Source organism: Vombatus ursinus, unplaced genomic scaffold (assembly GCF_900497805.2).
Source record: "Vombatus ursinus unplaced genomic scaffold, bare-nosed wombat genome assembly UNPS02000580.1, whole genome shotgun sequence".
Classification (NCBI taxonomy): domain Eukaryota; kingdom Metazoa; phylum Chordata; class Mammalia; order Diprotodontia; family Vombatidae; genus Vombatus; species Vombatus ursinus.
The window spans coordinates 3,249,661-3,262,787 of NW_020940358.1; the positions used below are offsets into that span (position 1 = coordinate 3,249,661).

A 13,127-nucleotide genomic window follows, 5' to 3' on the forward strand; every position below is an offset into this window, starting at 1 on the left:
GTTAAGTGACTTGCCCAGGGTCACATAGCTAGAAAGTATCTGAGGCCAGATTCCTGACTCCAAGCCCAGTGCTCTATGCACTGTACCACTTAGCTGCCTCAACCTACTCTTTACTATATATGTATATACACATACATATACATATATACATATATGTAGATATAATGCCTGTCTGTGTCTATACATACATATACGTACACACATGCATACATACACAAATTCACCTACATATATATATATATATACACACACATATTTTTATTCAATGTAAATATATTCAGAAATGGTTCACTTGACACTTTTGGGTAGAAGGGAAAACATGTGTGAAAGTTACACAACTTTGACAGACTTAGAAACTCTGATCAACACAGTGGAACCAACTGCAATTCCAGAGGATTTAGCTAAAGCACATTACTCATCTCCAGATAGAGGTAATGGACTCAATGTATTGTCTTTTCTTTTCTCTTCTTTCCTGACATGGCTAATGAGGAAATTCATTTTGTTTGACTATACATATTTTTAGTAAGTTTTGTTTTTCTTGCTTTCTTAATGAGTGAGGGAGGAGAAGGTGGGAGGGAGAGAATCTGGAATTTAAAATAAAATGAAATCAATTTTTAATTTTTAAAAAAGTATGTTTTATATATAGACAAAAAAGAATGTGAAAGTTACAAATAGGTTCCTGTTTAGTGGCCTCAGCTGCCATAACCGAACCTCTGATGGATGCCATCCCAGGGCTCTGGTGATATCTGTGCTGGTAAGGACGGAAACCAGGTCACACATATTTAATACTTTGTTTTAGAAAGTCTTCGACATCTTTAAAGAGTTGCATTAATCCCCATGGTGACAGATGTACTAGGCAGCCTTGCTTGAGGTAGGTTAAAATACTCCCTCTGATTTGCTCTTTCGGCCCATCTGATTAAAATAACATTGCATTTTCTTCCTGTGCTAACCTAGACATGAAAAAGGAAGATGCAGAGGTAGCAGCAAGTGAAGGTCCTATACTTACTTCTCCTTTACAAAAAAAGAATAGAGAAAAAAGGGGGCAGCAGTGTGACGTAGGTACCTGGGTTGTCTCTAAAGCTACTGGAGATAAAAATAAAGACCTTTTCAAACTGGATTTTCCACTTGAAAGTGTTTATTAATCTATTCTCTATGAAGCAAGGAGTTCAATGAAAGTGTAAGATCAAAGGCATTTTAATTTAGGTGAAAATGCTTTTCCCAACATTTTTATTGTGAGATTAAAAAAATTGATGTTCAGGAAATTCAACTTTTTGTTACAGAAGGGATATGTGTCCAGATGATAGAAAGGCCTTAGCAATACTTTCCCAAAGCTACCCTTTCAACTCCTAAGATCAGCTCCAAACTTGTAAAGGTTTTTTTGTCAAATAAAATACTACCAACTTCTGTCCTAAGGCAGCTAGGCAGATCATTGCTCTGGGCCTGGAGTCAGAAAGGCTTGAGGCCTCAGACACTTACTAGGTGTGTGACCCTGGCCAAGTCACTTAATCTCTGTTTGCCTCAGTTTCCTCAACTATAAAATGGGGATAATACCAGCATCTACCTTCCAGGATTGTTGTGAGAACCAAATGAGTTAATACTTATAAAGTGTTTAGCACAGTGCCTGGAAAATAGTTGGTGCTTAATAAATGCTAGTTCCCCTTCCCCACTCTCTTACCCCTCTTCAGCAAGACCATCCTCTCACCTAATTTGGCTAGAATTGATAGATCATGCATTTAGAGCTGGAAGGGAACCCCAAAGATCATCCAGTCCAGGAAACTGAGACATGAAGTGACTTCCTGAAGCTCCCACAAGTAAGTAGCTAAGTAGCCAAGTCAGAAATTGAACCCAGATTCTTTAAGGCCAAATCCATTATTCTTCTCACCTCAAGGAAAAGGGATTGTTTCATTTTTGTATTTGCATCCCCAGTGGACACAGTGCTTTCCACATAATTGGTGGCTAGTGTATGTTGGTTTCAATAGAATATTCATGTAATCCTGGAAGGATTGAGCTCTTTGGTTGTGGCAGACCCATATTCTATTAACCTAAATAACTAGTCATTGAGGACCTCTGTGTGGTAGGTAATGAGAGGGATCCCAAAATGGATAACACCATCTAACTCAGTGCTTCCACTAAGGAGGGATAAGTGAAGTACCTAAAAATCTCTAAAGTCAACAAAAAGCAAAAGTGCCATAAGAAAGGCAAAATAGTGTAATTAGGGAGTGGTAGAATCCCGAAAGGCTTAATGGAGGCAATGGCATTTGATATGAACTTTGAAGGATAGGAAGCATTTTTGATCTGCATTGATGGGGACTGGAGGGTTGGGGAGAGCAAAGTATTCAACAATTGAAAACAATTCAACATGAATTTCTTAGGTGTCTACTATGTCAACATATTGTGTTTGGCACTGAGGAGATAAGGCATACTGAAAAACAGCCTCAAGCAACTTACATTCTACTAGATCATGGGCCAAGAAACAGGAAATTCCAGAGTGTGTTCAGGAACAATAACAGTCAGTCAACAAGTATTTATTAAGTACTGCCTGTGTCACAGACACTAAGCTAAAAGCTGGGACAGAATGAAAGACAAACATCAAGGGCAGCTAGGTGGCACAGTGGATAGAGCAGCGGCCCTGGACTCAGGAGGACCTGAGTTCAAATCTGGTCTCAGACACATAACACTTATTAGCTGTGTGACCCTAGAAAAGACACTTAACCCCATTGCCTAGCCAAAAAAAAAAAAAAGACAAACATCAGTAACTGCTCCCAAAGACCTCATAGTGTATACAACTGGTAGGGTATCAGTGGGAGATAAAACTGCAAAGGCAGGTGGGGACTAAAGCATAGAAAACCTTAAATGACAGGAGTATGTGCTTTATTCAAACAAAATGCCCAGTCCTTCAGAAGGCTAGTGCTAGATGGCCACACCTCAGTCACTACACTTCCAAGGCAAACTTGGCCATTCTAGAGGTTCTAGAGAAAAAGATGTTAGATACACCTGCTTATACATGGACTAAACAGGGACTATAACCACAGTCCTAAGTAAGCAGGGATCCTCAAGTCAGCCTCCCACATTAAGTCTACTAGATCCTGGTTCTCCAGAATCAGAACCCTCTCCAGCAGCATTACTGTCTACACAAACTTCTATCTCTGGAGCCAGCTGACTTCGCTACGCCTGTGAGAACAGGGGTGAAGATTTTCAAGAGGAATGGAGTCAAGCCGCCCAGCAATGACTGATTTCAGTCTTTCTGGGAAACAAGGCATTTTTAGGACTGAGTTAACTCCTGATGATGCTATTTCCCACACATCGTCTTCCTGTAAATGTACGTTACATAATTTCCCTTAAATTTATATTTTAAGAAAGCAAATTTCTGGTTTATTTATGAGGATGTGTGGGTCCTCCCTTAGGTAACAACTCCTGCAACAACTCACAGCAAGAAGGCGCTGGTCACCTGAGGGAGGGGAAGGGAAAGAAAAAGCAGGGGGAAAGGGAGGGACCCAGAAAAAGGAGAGAAAGGAGCAGCGAGGGCAGGAAGTTGCATTATATTCTCTCAAACCATTAACTTTAAAATGACACATTCTTAGTTAACTAACAGCTCACATCTCTATTCTGCTTAAAGGCTCACAAATCACTTTTCTCACAACGATCCTGTGAGATAAATCCTCTCATTTTACAAACGAGGAAACTGAGGTTCAGAGAGGCCAAGCAACTTGTCCAGGGTCACACGAGCCCAGTTCTTTCACTTCCGATGTAGACTCTTTGAACGACACCGGGAGGCCTCTTTAATTGAGCTTGTCCACGGGGGTTTCTTCTCCCTTCCCCGCACCCCCACCTCCCCATCTTAAGACCCTAAGGGAGGGAGAAGAGAAAACCAAAACGGATTCAGAAAGTCCCGGGACAATCCTTGGAAACAGATCAGGGGACAGCAGCCCGGCAGAGAGAGGGTTAGTACTTCCAGAAGCAGGATAAAATGGCCGTCCCGCAGAGTCTCAGCAGATCCCGATCCGGTGACCGGCAGGAGTAACTCCGGGACTGCCTTGCCCCCTTTCCGGGGCCAGAATCACCAAGAGCCTTTGGGTAGAGCAAGTGGGGGTGAGGGAGGGGGAGATGGGGGCAATGAACGCCGGCCTTTATCCCCATACAAAGAACCTCGCGGGACCTTCGGTCCGGCTCACAGACCCAAGTCCGGCGTTCAGCGTTCCAGAACCCCCTTCTCTCCCTCCGCGTCGCGCCGCTCTAATCTCTGCGCCGCCCCAAGTTGGGGAACTATCCTTGCTGATCCGACGGTAGGTAGCCCGACAGCAGTTTATTCCTATCAAGATTCATTCCGCCCTTCCCAAGTGCTCTTCTTTCCCAAGCTTGTGGCCCTAGGTCTAATTATCTGACCCCCTCACCCAAAGTAGTGTGAGTGGCTCAGAAACTTCTGTCCTCCAATTGCCCTTTTAGGGGCTGAGTGCTAAGGATAGTTCTGGGTGCGTCTTCCAAGATTTTCCAATCCACGTCTCGGAGTTGAGCGGCGGGACTTAACTCCCCGTCCCGTCCTCCCATTCCCAACCCCCACCTGCATTTCCTGCCCTAAGATCCGGACCCTAAGTGACCAGCTGTTTGACTCGCTGGGATAATGACTTCCTTGGGCTCCGAGCTAGAAGTCACCTGGTCCTGCCCGTCCCCCATTCCACCCCTCCAGCTCCAGCCTCGGTGATTACCAATGTAAATCAGCATTTCACAAACTCATTAAGGGAAGCTATAAAGCCCAGCCATGAATACATAAAGTAAGATGGGGGAGTGAGGGAGGAAGCGAAAAGAAGAGAAGGGGACGGGGACCCTAGCTACTGGAGAATGACCGAAAAACTCCTGCTGTCGGGATTTTAGAGTCCGGGTCAATGTCAACTTGAGTAGAATTTGTGACTCCCTACAAATACACAGAGGCTCCAAGGTGAATCGGAGCCCCTGACTTCAGCAGCATGTGAATTTTTTTTTTTAAATCTCAGCGTTGAAAGGAACCTCTGGAATCCCCTTTGCAACATAGCATTTATGCAAATATCTAACTTGCAAATGTCTCAGACAGGGAACTCTCTACCTCTCTAGGCAACCCAGTACACTTTAGGTTGGTTCTAATTATTAGGAAGGTTTTTTCCCCCTCATATACAGCTGAAGCTACCTTTCAGCAGCTCCCACCCTATTACTCCTAGTTGAATCCTCTAGGGCTAACCAGAATGAGTCTTACTACTCTTACACATGACTACCCTTTAAATATTTGAAGGTAACTATCATATTTTCACTTCTAAATACCTCCCCACAGGTTTTTAAAAAAATTAAATGAATTCTCTTACGGCATGGTTTTGAGTTCCATCACCTTCCTGGTCACCCTTATTAGGCTATCGAATGGGTAACTAAGGTTGCTTTTGTCTCATACCCAACAAAATAGAATACATCCTGAAGCAGGACAGGGAGGAATAAGAAGAGAACTAGCACTGGGAAGAAGGGTCTGGGTAGAGCAAAGATCAGTGTTGGGATAAAATAACTTGATTTCACACTGTTGGGCCACCTGTCTAGCTGTAAAGAAAGTGGGTATTTGGAATACTGATATTGCATCTAAGTCTATAATAGAACCTAAGAGCCAGGACTAAATGAGGAAGATTACCAGGTGTCTACTGCCCAGATAGGAGTGGAAATTCCCCTTGGAATGGCTGGTGAAACGCTTCCTATGCTCCCATTATTGCAAGTACATTTTTGATGATTGGACAAATCCTTCAGCCCAGCTCCCTTCCCTGAAGGCATTTCCTGTAGATCATTCAGAGGTGGTCAAATAGTTGCTAAGAACAGCTTCTTTAGTCTCCAGTGCCCAGTTGGTCAGAAATTCTGCACATGTAGCAATTTTGGTGCCTCTGAAACCCTGGTCCCTGACACCCTGAGCAGGTTCATCAGGAGAGCAGGTTCCCTTGCCCCCAAGTCATGGGAGATCTCACATAACACCAGCTACAGAGTCCCCCCCAGATGTAACACCTAACTCAAAAAAAAGACCCAGAAGGCCTTAGGAGGAAACAACAGTGATGTTGGGATTGTAAAAAGGTCTTCTGCTTCAAAACAGGAGCTCTCTTGAATCTGACCACAACAGGACAAATAAGAAGCACTTAAGGTTTCTAGCCTGGAGACACCTCTTTGCGAGTCTGCTCAAACTTTGTGTGGTTCCCACTGGTGATGCTGTGGAAACTGCCATTAGCAGGGCTCTAAACAGGTCCAGAACTGAATGTTCTTCTCTCCTTGGAATGCAGGATAGCCCCAAGGAAGGCTATGCAAGTCACAAAAGAAATAGGGGCCCTAGCAGTCAGATGAGAACTGAAGTGACCACACACAAAAAAAATCATAGGACTCAGAACTAACTCTAAGGGATCTGAAACAAGAATGGTTCAGCTAGATGGCACACTGAGTAGAGCATTGGGCTTGGAGTCAGAAAGACCTGAGTTCAAATTTGGCCTCAGACATTTACTAGCTGTGTGACCCTGAGCAAGTCACTTAACTTTTCTTTAGTTTCCTCATCAGTAAAATGGGGATAATAGTAGCACCCACCTCCCAGGGCTGTTGTGAGGATCAAACGAGATAATAATTGTGAAGCACTTAGCACAGTACCTGACACATAGTAGGCACTAGCCTAATGCAAAGCCTTACCTCTTTCTACTCTTTTATCAACTACATGTAGACTATTCCTCCCTCTCTTTCTTGTCCTGCACTGTCCCATTTACTTGTCTTTATTCATGCTCTCAGCTGTGCTAGAAATAGAAACCCACATCTCTATATGAAATGCCTCTCTTCAAGATCCAGCTCAGGAGCCACCTCTTCCATGAAGCCTTCCTAGATATCTAGTCAGCCAGGCCAGAGATAAAATTGATCTTTCCCTTTTCACATTTCTCATAGACCTCTCCATTGTGTTTATCACACTCCACTTTATATAGAACTTATTCATATATATATATATATATATATGCCATATTACTCCAGTAGACTGTAAGCTCCTTGAGGTCAGTAACTATATCATTTTTCATGTGTGTATTCCCAGCATTGAGCACAGGGCCTTACACTTAATAAATGTTTGTTGAATTGTTGTTGTTGAAAGAAATATCTATTTGATGCCATCTTCTCTTTCTTTCCAAACAAAGTATTCTTATCACAATCCCTGCTGCCCAGGGAACAATAAACGCAACATAACTGGACAAAGGAGACTTCATCCTGCCTGCCTTCCTTTCCATAACAGTGGAATAGACAAATCGTCTGAAGCTGAGATCCCTGTATTCCTGCTCTTTTGTTTGCCATTAATTAAAGTGGCCATATGGAAGAAGCTGATAATGGCAGCTGAGGAGCCAATGAGGGAGGGAATGGGGACTATGAGGAGCCCGTGGCTGAAGTGGCTTCTGCCGACAGCTCGGAGTAAAGGGGATCCTGGCAGAGTTCAGCCAACAATAGATGAGAGAGTGAGCATAGCCCCAGCTTGTGTGTTTGTGTCCTCTGGCACTGTGGGCTGCCACAAGTTCTGTCTGAGCACCTCAGAAATGGCTGGCTGTCCTACACAAGACAGAGGCAAGAAGAAAGTAAGAGGCAGCCAGAATACTTCTGCCCACAGACCCCAAATAAGGTTGTAGTCTCAACAAAAAAGGATTTGCCTCATTCTACAAAAAGGAAAAGTCAAAAGGGCACTTCCTAGTGACTCTCCTGGCTGGGTGCTTTACTCAGCTTGGCTAAGCACAGACAGCCCAAGCATTTCCCAAGGTTTGTTTTCAGTACATTGCGATTGGCTCCTTTGTTTACTCAGACCACTCACAATGACAGAGAGTAACTGAGGTTTCTCTCTCTGTCTCTTTTACCCACCCACCCCCCCATCAGGGAAAAATTATTCATATCTTTCTTCCAAAAGGAAAATCATGATGATGATGAAGGTGGTAATGATGATACAAATGGTAATTATAATACTGTGGTCAAGCAGACCACCCTGGAACTTGAACCCACATTCAGCTAACATTTCAACTTAACTCACTAGGCATTTTTTTTTTTGTCTCCAGAGACTGAATTCCCAACTTTACTTTTCTTGGTCAAGCCCAGGTAATTAGTAGTAGTGCTATGCAGAGCGAAATCCTAAATGTGATAAAGAAAAAGCTAGAATATCCTTCCTGCCATCAACACGGGCAGGTTTGCAATGACAAACAGCTCCTACTCAGGGGGGGAAAGATGCACTTTCTTGTCTTTTTCCTTGTCCGTAAAAAGGAAAGCAAATTTAACCCAAGAAGGCAGCACCTCTAAGTCTCTCATCCTAGAGAACAGCAAACAGGGGAAGTCATGTAGCTCAAAACTCAACTTTGAGAAAAACCTAGTTTTTAGTTTTTAAAAGAGAAAAACTACTTGTCTTTCCACATCTGTTTACAACAATCCCTATAAAGAACTGCATTTATGATAGATTGGCTGGAAGGAAAATCTAAGCAGTGTTCCATTAGGTGTTCTGTGCACCCCAGCACCCCCACCATAGATTTCTTAAAGTCCTCTGTTAGGATTTTAGAAATAGGCAACCAAGAGATCAAAAGCTTACTTCGATCACCACTGTTCAATACCTTGGACTGGAAGTTACCATATGAGATATTCCAGGGAGACAAACTGTGAATCTTGTTTTTTCCTTGCTTCAGAGAGATCTTCTGTTCAAAGGAGTAGGGTTTCCTCCAGACAGAGAGCCACCAAATCCTGTGGCCACAGACATAATATCTGCTGTTCTTCCAGAAATATTCAGAAAGTTTCTTGGCTGGATACAAGGCTTTCCCCCCCCCCCCGTTAAATATATTTTCTGTCAGATGCATAACATATCCACTAGAATCTCAGAAGGGGGGGGCTAGGAAGGGAGAAAGAGGAGGAAAAAAAATCCACACAGACCCAGGAAGAAGGAGAAGCAAATCCCTCAGTTCTCCAATGCAATTAAAAGATTCAACCCCTAGACCTGCTCTTCCTGCAAAGAAAGCCTTCATCTGACAAATTAACTGTGTTCTCGGAAGCCCTTTTCCTGATCAGTCTAAGGTGAAAGCTCCAGCCTTAGATATCTGCCTTTGTCAGCGAAAGAACATAATATTGACTTACCTTTCCCCACAGCTATTGTCTTTCCCCTTTCAAAATGACATCACGGAAAGCAATCATGAAATTTACATGGGGGGCTGGGTGGATGGAGGTGGGGGGAGGAGTTGGAGGGCAGCCACTTCGCTTACACCAGTCACATGCGAGCAAGATTGTTTGTTGGTTTCAATTAAATATCTGCTCCCCCTCAGTGTGTGAACTCCTAAGCCTGCTAAAGGGGATGTCTCATTTACTTAATGACCGCTCTCATTAAAGGGAACGGCACAGGGCTGGCGGAGGCGGCCTTTGTAAATACACTACCCATGAACCCTTGGGGTTGCAATATATCTGTTTACTCTCCGAGGTGAAATAAATTTACAGTATAGCATCAAAAAGATGGATCTGCTGACTTTGGGAGCAAGGGGAGTATCGAGGCCTCATAAGAGCCTCAGCCCCTGTGTTCTGAGAACAAGTCAACAGAAGGCGACTGCATTTACCCATGCAGATTCATAATTAATATGCAGAATGATCAGAGGTTCTTTTATGCAAAATACACAAAAGGGCAGAGTGTGTTACAACTGCCATCCTCATCCCCCTCTGTCTTCTCTCCCAGTGGTACAGTCCAATAATTCCTAATAGCAGCAACCCGGGAATGACAGATGCCCTAGGTTAGCGTAGCTGCAGCGAAAGTACTTTACAATATTTATTGGTGGTTAGGAATATGACCTATCATCATAAAGAACAGACTGCGAAATTTATTGTCCAGTTGAAACTGGGAGCATTGCATATTAGCTCATCTACATAGTCAAGTGCCAGTGACTTAAAAGGTCTATGTTTTTTTAAAAGTGCAAAAAAGTACAAAAAAAAAAAAAGATCCTCAAAGTAAAAGGCTAGGGAAGAGACTGTTTCCTCTCATTACATTTTCACTTTGACAAATCTTTTCATTGTTAAAGTACCTATAAACTCCATCTAAGAGGCAAAGGTGCTTTCTCCTAGGAAGAAAATATTCTGTCCCTAAATAAACTGTTTCCAACCAGAGAGATACACCTCTCTAGTTGTTTTTTTTTAATTTGACTTTAATCCTGGTCTATTTTAATTCCCTTGAAATAGTCTATCCAAAAAAAAGCAAGGGGAAAAATTCATAAAATGTTCAATAAAAGTTCTCGCCCACTCTATAATAAAATCCTAACATTATGTTTCTTGCATGTAAGTTTGTGGTTTCATCACATTCATAGGATTTCCAGGTTAAAAGACCCTCAGGTGTTAGTGACTTGATAGAAGTCATGCAGGTGGTAAAGTGACTGATCCAGGACTCAAAAGCCAGGTACTTCTACTATAAATCCAGGGACTTTTTCCACTACACTAAGCTTATGTCTCTCCATTTGCCACTCACAGTTTCCTGAATAAGCTGTTGGTCAAATACTCTTTCCACTCCAAGTTGCCTAGTTGTTAACTTTAAGAGAGTTGGTAGTGAAAGTAACAATGATATTGATTATAATCCAAATTGTTCCATCAAAAGGTAGGACTCTTTGTCCCTGGTGAAAGAGATAAAGCTTCTCTGTTGTCATAATCAGGATTTTAGGAAATATGTCTGGAATGGCAAGGGACTAAATTTCAAATACCTCCAAAGATGTTACTAATTACAGAGCAATTTCATAGCTAAGAAAGACCCAAATGAAAAGTTCAGAGTTAGGGCTGAAACTCATGTTTAAATTATCTTTCTTGGTAAAAATTATGTGGAAATAAAATGCCCCTGACTCAATTGGCACTGAAGAACTCAAGACATCATAAACATGAAGACAGATTGCAGTATTGATGTTCTTCTTAGGTTATATTTTGAAATGCACACCTTTTATTCATTACACACACTGTATCCTACTGTATTATATATTACCAACCTGCTTCAACCCAAGCATTAGTGAAAGAATCAATTTTGCTTCCAATTTCTAAGCCCACATTTTCACATCAATCCAAATACTTACAAATGTGGCTTCTTTGCAAAATAATGCAAGAAATGTAGGCAAGATCTGATCTCAGACTGGGTAGGGAAGACATAAATGCAAAGCTGCAATAGCTGGGCTTACAATAAAATATTAATTAGCCACATAAGAATATTCTGAAACTCCTGCAATGTCTATTTTAATGACTGTCTACCATTTTTTGGCTCTTTCGTGAGCTCATATCCATTAGCATAAAAGGACATATTCAGCTGAGAGCACTCCTGAAAAGCCATTTTCTATCTCCTCTGGACATGCTGTGAGTGCAGGGATATTTTACATCCTAAACCTTTGGCATTCAGAAATTCTATTAAACTCTTATCGCCAGTCAGCAGGCCCAGCGCTACCCAGCATTTCCATTGTTCTGCATTGAAGATAGAATCAAAGGGAGGGTCCGTGCTGAATCAGCCTTATTCTCTTAACAATGCCCCATGTTACACGAATGCTATTTAATTCATACATGTAATAGTCAAACTTAAGAAACAACAACAAACCAGATGGAGTGGAAAACTGGGTGCATGTGTGTGTTGGGGCGGGGAGGAATCTATATATAACATAGCTTTTGGTAAAATTATTTTTCTTGGTGCCAGGAGTAATATTTATATAATTTTAAGTATTTCAAGAATATTTTCCTCCTATTCATGACAATTGGCACCTTAAGGTATATGTATCTGCCGGAGATGGAACTATGTTGTTTCACCTTCTCTACTTTACTTTAAAATGTTTTTAATAGGCAATTCAAAATTTATTCAAAATCTCCAAAGGAATTCAAACAAATACGGAATTTTCGGAAGGGATCTGGAGTTTTTGGTAGTATGTTGTAAATGTCGCTTAAACAATTGCCAATGCCTTTTAAAGTCTGAGCTCAACCTCTTTGGCTGATGCCATTTGCCAAGGGAAGAAATAAAGCAATACAAGTGAACTCCTAAAAAGGCAGCATGAAGATGAACTTGGCCAATGCATTTAGAAAGTTGGAAACCATTCCTACATGGACTGACCACCTAGGAGAAAAACCAACTGATGCAGCCTGAAAACCGAGCTGCAGTCTGGCTAGTCAGCACTGCGGACAGCTCCCTCCAGAGCTGGCTGTCTACGACCCTTTGTTCTGTCTACAGAAGTTTGGAAGTTTGGATAAACACTGTGAGACCAGAGCTGTTAACCAAAGTCTTTCAGCCATGAAATACGAGCTGCCTTTATAATGTGAGATGGGCCAATTAAGAGTCCAAGGCATTAAAAAAAAAAGCCCCTGAATGTAGCACTTCCAAATAACAGCAACACATCTTAATACAAAAATGACTAAAGGAATGTTACGTCTTGAAGAAAGGTACTGACATTCTTTAGCTTTTAAAATTGGAACCCATGTTTCATGTCACAAGGTAATTCCATGACACAAGTGTAAATTTGTCATTCATTTAAAGATTTAGTATAAAATAAGAGACTGGAGAAAGACTTGTCTGACTTTTTCATTTTATGATTTAAATAGATCTAGAAGCAGTCACTATAAAGTAGTGCTAGTGTGCTAACACTATAGTGAAAGAGGGAAGATCTGCGAAAACCCAAACTTGAGGCTATAATCGAGCTTTTTAAATAAGTGCTTTGTATGAGCTGGGGGTAGGGGCGGGGGTTGTCCCACCACACACTCCAGGATGCAAACTTGTCGAATGAAAACCTGCATAATGACCGCTGGGCTGGGAAGATCATTTTAAATAAAGTTTAATTACTTGTGCAAATCTACACACAGGGATTCCAAGTGTTACTTCATTTGCTTTATAAAAACTCTTTCAAGTAATTTCAGTCTAAACTTTATGCATCTGTAATTGGCACCAACTTCTCCGGTGACCAGCTGGGGGTGAAGATTTTTCTTGTTCCTTTTTGAAAGCTTCCCTGCAGATGGGCTGCCTGCCTTAAAGCTGCAGACTACAATTAGGGCCGTTGTGTGCCCAACAGAAATGGTCAGCATTAATATTGTATATGGAACAGCTGAGGGGCTGGGGAGGAGCTGCCTCAAGCAGGCCCCTGGCAGATGGAGCAAACAAAACAAAACAAAAA

The 13,127-nt window shown here is 42.0% G+C and overlaps 1 protein-coding gene across 1 annotated transcript in view; it reads right to left on the minus strand.

Moving 5' to 3' along the window:
* The window catches only part of MYT1 (myelin transcription factor 1), a 190,148-nt gene extending 181,314 nt beyond the window's left edge, over positions 1-8,834 (minus strand). Inside the window, exon 1 of the mRNA XM_027850027.1 lies at positions 8,573-8,834. Within this exon, the coding sequence (XP_027705828.1) occupies positions 8,573-8,834 (262 nt within the window). The remainder of the gene's footprint in view (positions 1-8,572) is intronic.
* Between the last annotated feature and the right edge of the window lie 4,293 nt (positions 8,835-13,127).